General features: G+C 37.6%; 2 protein-coding genes across 2 annotated transcripts; both read right to left on the bottom strand.

The window, feature by feature from the left end:
• Positions 1-5,667: 5,667 nt before the first annotated feature.
• LOC113315000 lies at positions 5,668-8,786 on the bottom strand. The gene is made up of 6 exons (XM_026563314.1): positions 8,360-8,786; positions 7,219-7,370; positions 6,943-7,101; positions 6,182-6,388; positions 5,853-6,068; positions 5,668-5,748 (listed from the first exon to the last, which is right to left on the bottom strand). Exons 1-6 carry the CDS (start codon positions 8,757-8,759, stop codon positions 5,677-5,679), a joined length of 1,206 nt encoding a protein of 401 aa, XP_026419099.1. The 5' UTR covers positions 8,760-8,786; the 3' UTR covers positions 5,668-5,676.
• A 3,309-nt stretch (positions 8,787-12,095) lies between these two features.
• On the bottom strand, positions 12,096-14,469 carry LOC113316866. The gene is made up of 2 exons (XM_026565023.1): positions 14,290-14,469; positions 12,096-13,960 (listed from the first exon to the last, which is right to left on the bottom strand). The coding sequence occupies exons 1-2, from the start codon at positions 14,325-14,327 to the stop codon at positions 12,325-12,327; spliced, it is 1,674 nt and encodes a 557-aa protein (XP_026420808.1). The 5' UTR covers positions 14,328-14,469; the 3' UTR covers positions 12,096-12,324.
• Between the last annotated feature and the right edge of the window lie 215 nt (positions 14,470-14,684).

The following is a 14,684-nucleotide window of genomic DNA, read 5'->3' as shown; positions in this document are numbered from 1 at the left end:
ACTACAAGATGAAGTACTGTGTTTTACGGGATAAGTTTGCAAGAAAGACAAACTTCACTATTTATAATGACCAACGTAGTTTGGACGCAAGTAATTTCCAAAGGGTAACTTCTTTAAATACCCCTCAAAATCTATCTCTTGAAATGTACCCTTATACAATTTTTATAGGGCTATTTTCCGTTTCCTCCCCTACCCAGATCGCTAATTAGTGTTTCCTCCCCAAATATATTGAAATTAGTGTTTCCTCCCATCGTTAGTTTTTCCATCCATTGCTCGGTTAGCTGAGTCAGCGCATGTGCACGCGTGGCATAGATTGTACACGTTTTTCATGATCTTCCGAAAATACCCTCTAATGTTCTCCTCCTTCTCCGGCACCAGTGTGCTGGCCTTTTCCGCCATTAATCAACACCAGAACTTCAATTAACCCCCGAAATCAAATCCCCCATCATTACTGATACTGCATCCATCTAATATTCATCCAGTAAAACAATCAAACCATCTTTAACTCGATCAAGTTCTTCTTGGTATTTTTGTTGTAGAATTTCTCTTATGAGAACCCCCAAATTTGATCTAAAATTCAATTTCGTACCACAACAAAACCCCAAAATAGATCCATATGAGAACCCCCAAATTTGATGGTTTGTAATATTGGGGAGGAAATTAGCGTAATATTTGATGTGTTCAAACCCTCTACAGCAGCAACAGCAGCTGTTCCATACACCACCAACACCAATTTCATACATATTTCTTCTCTACCCAGCTGCAATCACCTACACAGAGGCAACCGTGTTCTTTCCCCAATTACAGAATCATCACGACCCATCTCCAATCATACTCAAATTCCATTTGTTACTATCAAACCCTAAATCCACTAAACAATTACCATCCACAAGTGAAACGCATATACACCATAAACTCCTCCAATTCCATTAAATCTGAACCAAACTCATCTTTAATTCATCACCTGAATCATTCAATGTCATCACCAAATCGCTTCACAAAAAATATCAGATCCCCTAATTTCTAACCATCAAACCCATTTCCTCTCTTCCATTTTTATTGGCAGCAACAATTCTCGGTTATAAATGTACCACCAGACTCAACCAAATCGATGCCATCATCACCAAATATGATCTTTGATAAACCCTTCTTTAATCTCTGCCATTTATCACCTCAATCGACAGCAGCAACAACTCTTCCATCACCTTAATCGAACCCCATTAATCTTCTTGCTAACTAAGAGCACTTCTGATCTTCAAATCTATTACAAATGCTCGGTGAATACCCATCTGAGTTCGTGGTTTCCGGTAGCAGCTGCTAGGGCAGAGGGAGCTCGGTGTTGTTGATAAGAGAAGGGCAAGTGAATACGACCTAGTTTGTAGGGTTAAGAATTAGGATCGACTATTGGCACCCGACTCAGCCAGGTGTGTGAGATCTATTTTGTTTTTAATTGAGGGTATTTTCGGAAGATCACGAAAAACGTGTACATTTTATGCCACGCGTGCACATGCGCTGACTCAGCAAACCGGGCAATGGATGGAAAAACTAATGATGGGAGGAAACACTAATTTGAATCTTTTTGGGGAGGAAACGCTAATTAGCGATCTTGCCAGGGGAGGAAACGCAAAATATCCCATTTTTATAGGATACCCTTCACCGAGTATTATGATAATATTGCTAGTAGGCTTACCTCACACAAACTACAAAATGAAATACTGTGTTTTACGGGATAAGTTTGCAAGAAAGACAAACTTCATTATTTGTAATGATCAAGGTAGTTTGGACGCCAAGTAATTTCCAAAGAATAACTTATTTAAATACCCTCAAAATCTACCTCTTGAAATATACCCTTATACAATTTTTAAAAATAAACAAAGATTGCGCTTCTTTAACAAACTCTGCAAATCTTGGTGTTCCTTTACTTGCAAATCTGGTGTTGTTTTATTTACTTAATTCTAGTTTTTCGACCCAAGCGTTATAGGCGGTGGAACGGAAACCAAAATCTTTCGTTTGTTTCTGTTCGATTGATGATAATGCTTGAGTTGATAAACTACTATTAAGCAAGGAAGATACGCTGTGCTATAAGATTCGCAGCGATGAAGATGATTGTTACGATTTCAGACGTGGGTTTAGCGTGTGTGATCTACCTGAACAAGATGATTATAAGTTCTAAAATGGCGGTATCGAATCGATAAGTTGACACAGTTACCGATTTGTAGGCTGCATTTCCTTTTCGTTTCATTTTTTAAGTTAGGGTTTTAGGTAGTGCCGTTGTGGTGGTGGTACAGGAAGGCGAGTAATGAGTTCAGTTTGTGGTTAGATTTGGTCGTATGTTAATGAATCGGTGAGTGAGTCAATGAATGACTCATTGATTGATTTGACTAGTTGATCCAGTGACCGATTCTTATGGAGGTTCTTAGAGCAACTGCACTGGTGCGATCAAAACTAAAGATCAAAGACCAAAAAAAGAGATCAAAATTTGTGTTTAGTCTGTGGTGTGACGCTATCATAATGGAGTATATTTAGTCGAGCGGTGGTATAGCATGCGTCTGCTGTGGAGCGGTGGTATAACATTCGTCCAACAGAGGCGAACATTTACTAAACGTGCGTTGTGAGGCGTTGGAAATATAAGCGCTTGGTGTGGGACGTTTATATAGTCCACGCCCGAACAAGGGACGGGGATATAGTCCACGCCATATGGGGCGTTGGATACTATACACGCCTGAAATTAAGCCGGCAATATAACACGGCATCTTCTTCACACACTCTACCCTAAGCTTTTCACACACTATGCGGGCGAACATTTCAGCACCGTCTGATTGGGGCGAATATTTCAGCACCGTACACAATGAACCCTTCTGAAATCCCAAGTTTGTGAAAAGTGTAATGACCATTCTTACTTCCCTTAGAAGGAAATTCGATCGACTGCATCCATCCACCACCACTACTACCAAGTTTCTTGTCATCTATGTTGTTGGGATTGTAAATTCTTACTTTGTCATTATCTAACCAAAACAGATACCCATTACAATTATGTGTTCGATAAGATGTACAGACTCCCTCTGCGTTCAAAACTCGGTAGATAATCCATTCACATGTATCGGAAGAGAATACTTGAAGGTCGAATTCGATTTTTGGATGATCAAAATATGGGATAATCACCACCTTGTAAGTAGTCTTTTTGGTGTGATCAAGTGATGTCGATGACAAACATTCTATATCACGCGGATAATATGTTACAGCTGCTTGTGGAGAAGGTAGTGACACCCATTGTTTGGTAACTGGATTACAAATATAGTACCTACTGAGAAGCCTGATTGAGGCGTTCATTTCAGCACCGCCTGATTGAGGCGAACATTTCAGCACCGTCTGTCATGGGGCGTACATTTCAGCAACGCTCCATTGAAGCGTAGTTTATATACGTGCCTCAGCGTGGAACGAGGACTATACATCCGCTTTATGTGAAGCGTAGTTTTTATATACACGCAGGGACGGAGCCAGAAATATTTTTCAAGGGGGACTAACTAACAATTTTTCTTCTAAATAACAGAAATTCCAAAGGGTTGATAATGAATTAACGAGAAACAGGGGAGGCGGGGGCCACCCCTGAACTACACTAAGCTCCGTCCCTGTATACACGCCTAGTGACAAACGAGGACTATACATTCGCTCGACTATATTTGATTTTGGTCTTGATCCCAGACCAAATATAGTCTGGAATTTGGTTTTGGTCCGGTTCTTGATCTTTACTCCTTCCCATTGTGTCTCGATGCTGAATTATATTTATAAGTTTGATCGTGCACCGTGGTTGCTCTTAGGGTGCAAATTCTTTTATCTCCTCCCAGTATCAGTATGTGTTAAAATTGAGGGTTTTAGGTTCTGTAGGGATGTATTGGGTGGTTAGGGACATCGAAAACATTTACTACATTATACCTGCTAGCTAGGGAAAATGCTATCGGATAATCAGTATGCAGTACGTTAAAGATTTGTACAAATATCACAACTAATTATTTCATGCAGAAGCTAGTTGTCTTTAATTTTAGTTTTTAACATATAAATTGTACATTCTCTTATACTCCCTCCGTTTCTTTTTTATAGGCTGGTTTCCTAAAATATAAGTTTCAAAAATATAGGCTGGTATCCCAATTGGGATATACTAGGTTTCACTTTTACGATTTTAACCTTCTTAAAATTGTTTTTTTCCCACTGAGACACCTTCACCGTCATTAAAGGCGTCCTTCAGCTTCATCTTCTCCAGCAGAAACCACCACCAGCAACACCATCGCCACCACTACACCACCAGAAACACCATCTTACCGGAATCATTCTCCTCCTTCTTCTTCACAGCAAAGACGTTCTCATCATACCACAATCATTCTTCTCCTTCTTCTTCACAGTAACACCAACAAAACCAGTCAATTCTTCACCATCTTCAATGGTACCATTGATATCTTCTTTCTTCAATCTAATCAACTCCGACAACAACTCAACTGATTCAAGACTGATAAAATGGTTAGACATTCATTTGGTTTTGTTCGTCAGTAAATCCACAAATCAACTGAAAATATTTTGTACTCAATGGTTTTGAAATTCAATGAATGGGTTTGCAGAACAAGACTCAATGATTATAAATCTAAAATCAAAATTTGATGTGGATAAAACTTTGCTAGACAATTAGATTTTCATGGGAAACTTCGATTGTTGCTTTAAGGAATTTTTTCTAAAATTTTGCTTTAAAATTCTTACAGTGTAATGATGAACGCGAAGACGACGGCAAACAGAAGAGCAACAATAAGAATAGACATACAGAAGAGATGACAAAGCTAAAAGACCCGAGTTGTTCCAGTAAGCACCAACTAAACCAGCTAAGGAAACGAAGAGGATTAGTATTCCTATGAAGAGAATTGGCCACCGGAATAGACCTATGCATTCGTTGTCTGGTTTTGATGATAACCAAATTCCTGAACCGATTATGGGTATTGAGCAGAGTAAGGCTATGAAGTTTAGAAGTGATGTTATGTTGTTTCTTAGTGCCATTGGGGATCTAAGTTGTGATGGTGGTTGTGGTTGTGGATGTGGTTTTGAGAGATTTTTGAGTCTTGAGACTTTGTTTCGGTGAAAGGGTTAAAAGCGTTGGTTACTCAATTGTGATGGTGGTTGGTTGTGGAGTAGTAATCCACTGTGGATGGAGAAAATGAGTGAAGTTTCTTTTCCGATTGAAAACTTATGGAAAGTTCTCATTAAAGAATATGGAGAATGGAGTTGAGTTTGTTACTGTAATTGTAATTTAAAGAGATGGGAAGTATGGAGTTACTGTAATTGTTACTGTAATTGTAATTCCACAGTATGGATTTCTCATACTCAATCTACTCAATGGAGTGATCATGGAGGAAATGATCATAGAGTACATTCAATACTGGCCAGTATTGTAACTTGGGAGAAAACACAATCATTAAATTACTGACCCTGACTAGCCTAGGCAAGTTTAATCAACCAAAATGGGAAAAAACACATAACTCCAAGCCAGGAGAACAATGGTGGTACCACCCAAAAAAAAAGAAACCAGAATCTGGGGCTATAATACTCCAATTACTAAATCTGACTATGCTGGCCAGAGAGGTACTGATGAGAATTCCAACATTTGGCCGTCTACACAACTGTGATCTACTCGACAGCCTACATCATAGCTTTGGAAAGCTTTTCCACAGATTCCATAGCTTTCTCGACAACGTGCATCATCTTCTTCGCCTGTACGTATGTGCAAACATAATTATTCAAATATTTTCAATGCGGGAGCTGATGCGTAACCTATAGCGCCATTCAAGTGACGGGTTCTGTGTAATGATAATTACCTTGCAACTCAAAGAACAAAATCTGAATGAACCAAGCAAGGTCCTGCCACAAATTTCACATGTATTTGTAACTCTTTTACCATGTCTTAATTGAGGGCGTTCGTTGAGAAAAACGATTTCAGCATTGTTAATTACATAATGTTGAACACCAGAAATGTCTACGTGCTTCTGAACTTCATTAACCCTTATAACGTTGTGGTAGTTAGACCTCCTTATCTGCAATTGGCGGAACAAAAATGTTACGTACTCATGTATGTTGAGTACTTACTTACGTTGTGGTAGTTAGAGTGGAAACCCATACAATAAAAAAAAAAACTGAGAGAACTTACTTGAACAATGCGATGTTCTCTATGATGAATCAGACAGTAAGAACAAATGGATTTACCCATACAATCCAAGCAGAAATATTTGGATTCACTTTTAGACATTTCTTCCCCATGGTCTCTACAAGGAATGAAATAGTTTGCTTCCAGTAATGGCCTTAACCATTGAGCACCAAAGCCATTGTTTTCTTCAATTGGGATAAGCGGAACGACCTAATCAGAACACACAAAGAGAATTCTAAATCAGGTACATTCTCACACATACATCTGCATTCTATACAACCAATTTGAAGCCACCATCATATTTAAAAATTGAAAGCTAGGCTCATGACGTGCAATTCAAATAAACTGTATAGCAAGGTACTCTTAAGCAAAAATCGATTTTAGGCTGGTAAATCACTGATTAGAAAGACTAAAGATGGTAGAATTTTCAACTGGAAAGTTGAAAATGATGACTCTCTATGCACGTAGCAAGAGGCATTTGAGAAGGTTAATTTATCTTTGGGATTCAGTATCGAGTTGAAGTTCGATGACTATGTTATCTACAAGGAGGAAGAACTAGTTCATGCTCTTCAAGCAGTCTTAAAAGTGGTGTTTGAGTATGCTAAAGATAGACCTATTATCTTCTCAACTTTCCAACCAGATGCTGCACGGCTAATCAGGAGTTTACAGAAAACGTATCCTGTTTATTTCTTAACAAACGGCGGAAATGAAATTTACTCAGATGTAAGAAGGAATAACAAAAGTAGTGGGAAGGGTTAGCTTACTGGTTCAGGTGGTTTGGGTAATAGATCCCTGTATAGATCAAGCAATGGCTTCGGATAATAGATCCCTGTGCAATGCTTTCCTGCCAACCCACATACAATCGCTACTGGAGGGAGGTCCATGAGCTGTGCTATCTTCATTTTATTGATCGATTTGGCTCTCTGCAAAAACATCATAGTACAAAGGTGTTTTTAGCTACAAGGAAAACACTGCAGAGTCACCAAGTATTGTTCCCAGTCATAGATTTTTGTATAGAAGGTGGTGTGCAATATTAAAACCTTTTTTCTTCCGACAAGGTCAGAGGCATCATCAATCCAGCTCTGGTAAAGATCGTTGCCGATGATAGTTTGTTTAAAATCCATAGCAAGCTGGCCCGTTCTTTTTCTTTTCGTATTCGCCTTCATTTGATTTGCTTTCATAGGGTCTAAAACTATTATACTCCATGGAGACAAACATTGAAGGATGCAGCTGTTAGTGTTTAATAATTCATATATATGTGCCAGATAACTACAGTAATGCACACCGTTTCTTCGATTTTCTTATGGAAATGATGTACATAGATCGTCCCAAACAGGAAAATAAAAAAAAATGAAGAGATAACAAGAAGCAAATTAAAATTATTTAGTTGAGATATTAGGTACTAGATAGATATCATATCACTGCTTCAATGTACTGCTTTGCTTTATGAATGTGAATGAAACCAAAACTTGAAATAGAAACAAGGAATTCAGATGTGTCTTACCAATCACGGATTTTTAGAATCCATCATGGTTCTAGTAATTCAATTGTCAATGAAACACTATCGAATCAATATGTACCACGAGAGTTAACTAATGTACCAAGATAAATAAAGGCGATCTCTCCAAAGTCAGCCGTGAAAAATCCAGGTTATTGCCCCCTCTATAATTCTAATTTCTGGTAATAGACTTTCACTGGCCGAGGACGAACCTTGTGGATGTTTTAACGCTTTTCAAATGTCTTACATGTGAACAAAACATACAGCATCGAGGCAAGACAGAGAAATGAACAGAAAAGAAGAGAAGCCAATGCTGATAAGTTCGTTCCAAAATGGTTCGACTTGAGTGATGAAGTAAAAGCTACACCATGGGGTGATGTACGGTCTTACAAATACAATGGTAACTATGATGAACACAGGGCAGCAATAGATACATCTACAGATAAGGATGTAGACATTCAACCAACTGAGTTCAACCCCTGGCCTTTATTTATGCTAATAGAAGTACACGGTCACTAGCAGATCAAGATGGGTAAATATGTACATATATCAGTTCCTTTTGATCTATTAGCTCACCGTGTTGAATCTTCTCCGACATGGTCACAGGAAGGAAAAAAAAACTGACTCAAATTATCTTTAAAGCACAACGCATCAAAGGTAAAAACAAGTTTGAAATCACATACCTGAAGAACTTTCTTGCGTAATTTCATACTCCTTCATAAATTCCCAGGCCTCATTCAATACTTGAGGATCACAGTCAAGTACATTAGGGAGTTGGCCATCTCTAATTAAACGCCATTTATGCATATGAGGAATCTTGTAGTGAATTCCACCCTTGATTCTAAGAATCTCCTTCATGCAAGATTGTAATGTTATGAAAACATTATTTGCGTCTTCAACCGAGAAATTTTCAAACGCTCTCGTAACACTTGCGATAAACTCATCTACTGTGGTTGGAGCATCAGTATGATGAAGTGCAGATATAGCGCTAAAGAACCCAAGGTCTAAAACATTCAAATCGGGGCTGTTTGGAGGTTGACACAACAACTCTATATCCAACCCGTAACTTTTAACCGCTCCCATAAATTTTTTATCATTCTCGTGGACATGTGGTTTTGCATTGTCTTGTTGTATAAAGATCTTCTTACAATTATTAAACGGCCATTTTTCTTGATAGCAGGCAGCAATTTCTCAATCAAAAAACACCTCATAACCTCTTTGTCAACAGATTTCATGGCCTTGGTTTCCATTGTCCCAGCTTTGCGGTTTTTGCTGCTCCTTTTTGCGGCTTCTTTAACAACAAAAGGCCATATTCCAATCTTACCATCAAAACCCAAGCGAGGACGAGCCACGGCCGTTAAAAACATGATTTTGGTGATAAAATTTTTACTTTTGCACGTGCGTAAAGGCTCTTCTTCTTCGGCATGAAGATAATATTTTGTGCTCTTCTGTAATGTAAAACCATTTTTCATCTATATGAATTCGATCCAACATGTCAATGAATGAATTTGAAGATTGGTTCATACCTTTGTCTATCATTTTTAAGCAAAAATTCACCCTTGCTATTTGTTTGCATCCGTAAGTCCCGGCCTCAAGGCATTCGAATGTGGTCGAAGATTCCCATCCTTGATTCGTCGATGTACTGTTGAGGTTGACAAGTTTAGTGCGTGTGCTAATCTCTTATCGTTGTTCGTTTGCGAAGAGGTACCAACTTAATCATGTAAATCTAATTGAATTCTCTTTATACCAACTCTGCCGACCATCTTAGAAGATATATCAACCACATCTCCATTGGTATCAGCCAGTTTTGCATCATGCCATAATCTTGAAACAGTTCTGATACCAACTTTAAATAGAGCGGCAGTATCAGTGATAACTCCCTTGCGAAGTCTCCTATTTGTGCTTCCTTGCATCAATTTTTCAAGAACCTTTCTCTTCACATCAGAGGTTAAATTCTTCTTCTTATTTCCATGGCGAATAGGTTCTGGTTCTGCGATGGTGTTAATGGGACAGTGTATCTCTTCCTCCTCCCCCTCTTCTTCCTCTTCTTCTTCTCTTCTTCTTCTTCTTCTTCACTATCACCATCATCATCTTCTTCCGGGTAACATTCGTTTAAATCGATGAGACAATATTGATTTGAATCATTAATAGTTGGAGATTGAATTGTAATTGGAGATGGAAAATTACCTTGAGATAGATTATCCTCAGGAATTTGATTCAAGTCAAAACCCATTTCACTCGGTAATTTTATCAAACACGTAAAGGGTGAATCCCCATTGACACACACTGAGAATAATAGTTGGAATTCATCAACACAGTTCACTCAGATTCAATACTTTAATATCAGCTGGAATTCATCCATCCATTTTCCGCAGACCATGTAAACAACATCAACCCCTGTCTAATTGTGCATACCCTACAAAGTTATCTGAAAAAGAAACAATACACAAAGAGTAACCATAACTAGTCATCTGAAAACTCCAAATCTGATCAAGAATAATGCTCACAATGTTAAAGCTTTGGTGATAGTTTCACATTTCTCTTCCTGCTGATATAAATTTTATTTTAATTTTTTTATTGAAAGACATGACATGAGAAAATAATGTAGAGTGCTACCTCTGGCAGAAAGTTACAGCTAAAAGAAAAACTACATAAAGATTGTAGCCCAGTTAAGAATTGAACTAGAGAAATTGATATGTAGTGGAGTTCCTGCCACTAGTGACTGAGTGACATTTTGTTAATAGTACACCCAAAACTGGTTGCCAAAATGAAATCCTAATTGCTACTCTATGGTATGAACTCATTTGAGGTTACGTGCTGTGAGTAGTTTACAGTGCTGTTAGAATCATGTGACACAGAGATCTTCGCGGTGTTTGGCAACTCTATGGTATGAACTCCCTTCATCTAAATCTGAGATTTCCTGTCTGATATCACCAAATCCCCAAATCCAAGACCCCCAAAATTTAACAACAAAAACTTCTGATAAAATTCTCTTTTCCTAATCTGAATTCATGAGAATTATGATCTGAATTCATGAAAGTAGAAATAGAAGAAAAATACTCCAACAAGAGAACATCAAAAACAGAGCCGAGAATCTGAAATTTCTACTGTAGATTCATTTGAATTTCAAGGAAATCTCGGAACAAGAATACAGTTTCATCGAATTTCAAAAATCATTCACCATGAAAAAACTTACTCCAATCAAAATCTCGCTCGATTTTCATCAACGCAAAACAATAAACTGAATTCAATTTTCGAACTAAGTACCGAACTCATCTTTAAAATTTAAAATTACCTGAAATGGAAGCAAGGTTTCTCCAAGCACCAACAGAAGCTGAGCTTGCTAGGTTTTTGAAGGGAGAAAAATGAGAAACGAGATCAGTATCATTAAACTGATCTAAAACCAAACTCCAAATTGAAGGACCATCATGTTTCTCAAATTTATTCAAACCCTTAAACAATCTGACGACGCTTCTCAACTTCTTCTTTAGTTAATCAATTTTTTTTTATTTGAACAATCTGATTCATCTTGCTTCTTTAGGAAACATTGATATCCATCTTTAATTCGATTCAACAGATCCAGAAAACATTCATGGTGAATCTGAAAGAGTTGTTTTCTTATTCTCAATTTCAAAGAGAAATCCCTTTTGAATTTCGTTGTTTTGGAGAGACGAATTGATTAGATAAGGGTAAAAATGGAAAGAAACACAAAAAACGGCGGAATGAAAAAATTCTTAATCTCCCCGCTATCCCATACCAGCCTATAAAAAAGAAACGGAGGGAGTAATAAATAAAAAACAACAAATTTGACATGGTTGATCCATAGCTATATATTTCATTGAGTTTGTTAAACATTGCCGTGAAACATATTTTCAATTGGTATGAAAGATCAGTCGCGAAGGAAGGATTGTCGCAAAAATTGAAGGATTCCAAAGAACCCAGATAACGTGGTACTATTCTCAACATAGACCACTTTGATCAAGAGAAAAAACTTTATGCTTTAAAAAGCCCAGATTTGTATAGGACAACATTTTGAAAATTGATAAACAGAAAAATGAACACAATTTGGTGACTAATAAAAAAACAAACAGTAGTTCTACATGAACTGCTGGTAAAACTAAACAAAAACGGCTTCCTCACATAAAAAGCATTTCAAGGAAGTAAACCATCTAACAAAACGATGCAACAACCCAAATGGAAATATTGCAATTTTATTAATAATTTCTTCTGTGTTGAGTCTCTGATTTTGTGAACACTTCAATTTGATCACTTGCAACTTGCAAAGGCAGGATTGTCCTAAAAATTGCAGGATTCCAAAGAACCCAGATAACGTGGTACTAATCTCAACATAGACCACTTTGATCAAGAGAAACAACTTTATGCTTTCATAAGCAACTATTTGTCGCGGATAGCATTTCGAAATATAGGCACCACAATTCTATAAATAAACAAATTCTATAGGTACCAGAATTTGGTTTCTGTTGAATTTCTAAAGGATCCAAAAAGAAGCAACTAATAAAACAAAAGAGAAAGACATTCCAAGGAAGCAAACCATCTAACAAAACCATGTAACAACATAAAAGGAAATATCTTTGATTGTTAAAATCTTCTGTGCTAAGACATCTCTAACTTTGTCAACGAAACATACCTACTTGTCTGGGAACTGCTGAGCACCCTGGGTCCCCGGCCCATACCATGTTTCCCCGAAATCTTTCAACGAAACATAGCTGTTTGCATGAGGAATTACTTGCTTCATACCCATATCTTTCCGGCGGCTTCTTATAGTTCGAGTTTCAGGGTCATAACAGTAGATATGAGATGCGCCCAACACTAGTACTTGATTGCTTTTTGTAATGGCAAATGGCTGGTCATACAATCCACCACAATCATAGAAGCCACTACAGTACTCTATACTAAAATCCTTGACCCAGTTCCATGAATTTTGATCATGCTCTTCGATCTCATATCTATTATTATCAGCGTTGACAACATTTTTCTTATATGCCCATATGTCTATGCGAGACCAGGTCCTCTTAAACCAACACAAATTCCCTCCCAACAACTTGAGTTCATTTTTAGGATTTGAATAATCATCCTCATCAGCCTCAGAAGGTGGAAGGGGGAGCTCTCCGAACTTCTCATCTTCCAAATCAAAGAAGACAATGCGACCTGCTTCTTGTTCATTACCCAACCAATGGAGAAAACCATTTGCAAAGATACCAGGTCCAGAATCATAAAATAATGTGCCATCTATAAGTGTTTCCATGTCTCTCCACTTGTTGCTGCCAATAGTATATACTTGGGCGTATGACACGCGCCTTTCCTCGCTGATGCTATAAAGTCTAACAACCTTGTACTCGCCGGTTATGTGACAATAACCGAACCCATTTGAAACTACCACTGCACGGAATTCCCACACCATATTCAAATCTGCTCTCAAATTTTCTTTAAGATAAATAAATTCACCTGTTAAGGGATTGCAAATTGCGAAAGGCTCCTGCACGTACCGGTCACCAGGATCCTCTTTCTGAAAACAAACCAAGCCATTGCATGATCCAACCATGATATCATAAACTGGATAGGATTTAAAAACAAATCTGCAATGCTCCATCTCCATGAGTGTCTCATGAGAGTAGTAATAGTTCATCTCGTTACAATCAATATGATCATATTCTGCTTCAAAACAGAGATGAATTTTACCATCTTCTAAGGCATCTTTGTAATCACGGCATGCGAAAAGGAAACCCACCTCGTTATTACGTCTATTAGACAAGATATTTTTCCATAATTTGCACACACGTTTAGCCTGTGAAGAAGGTGTCCCTAATGGTAACCAAAACAGTATGTTTTCTAAGACACCATCGTCAAGATTTTCGATGGAAATGCCTCTTATGCTAACTGCCATATCAACACCAACACCAACACCACCACCCATATCAAAACCATTATTACTTGCCATATCGACACCAACACCATCACCAGTATCCATATCTGCATCACCACCACCAATAATATCAACATGTAATGTAACATACCCATCCTTATCTTCCGCTGCAACTCTCCACATTTCAAAGAAGTCTAACTCACATTCAATCCGATCATTGCCCCAAAAAATCTCCACACCAATTTCAGCAGACAAACCCATACACCTCAACTTACTCTTTACCATTTGTTTAAAATTATCACAGCTAATAGTAGCACCACAAACATTACGAAAATACAATTTTTCACCCTTTAGACCGCTATTCAATACAGTTAAGCTAAAATTCCTTTGGACAACTTTCCTGAAATATATCAAGCATACAAATCACATGTCAATCAGTTTCAGTCATTCCTAACCTAATAATACACAAAAAACACATTAGAGTTCATGCAGCAACAGTGGGTATCCCTAATTTAAGCAAAACATGTTATATTGAATCCCCAAATCACTAAACCCATAATTTCTAACACTAATATTATTAGAACCCTAAATTTGTTAAAATCCCCATATCACTAAACCCTGAAGCTAAAATTAATCAAACGTAACCAAATTACGGTGTATTAGAGTTCATTCTACTGCAATTTATTAGTAAATTAGGGGAAAAAACGAACATAAATGCAATGTAGTTACCCTTTTGGACGAACGATTGCTGTGATTTCTGTCTTCATCTTCCTTTTAACTTCAACTGATAACGGAAATTCTCCAGTAAACACCAAATCCCTCTAAAGGCACACCTTCCTCCTCAATTTCTGACTGCACGTCTCTTATTCTCTCTCTTTTAAATGGAGAGAAGCTCCTACCCGTCCAATATCTTCGAAATAACCGACAATCTCTTTTGTAGGAATCTATCTATTTTTGTGCGTCCTCGGACGGAACTGGGATATCCCAGCCCAGGCTAGGTTCTCACCAAAAAAAAAAAAAAAAAAAAAAAGTTGTTTCTAGATATGGAGGCAACTAGTAGAAGTTGTTTCTAGAAGTAAAGGCAACTTTACACGAGTTGCTTCCAAAAAAAAAAAAAAATTTCA

The sequence above is a fragment of the Papaver somniferum genome, chromosome 10 (genome assembly GCF_003573695.1).
Source record: "Papaver somniferum cultivar HN1 chromosome 10, ASM357369v1, whole genome shotgun sequence".
Taxonomy (NCBI): Eukaryota; Viridiplantae; Streptophyta; class Magnoliopsida; order Ranunculales; family Papaveraceae; genus Papaver; species Papaver somniferum.
This window is presented reverse-complemented; position numbering and strand designations above follow the sequence as displayed.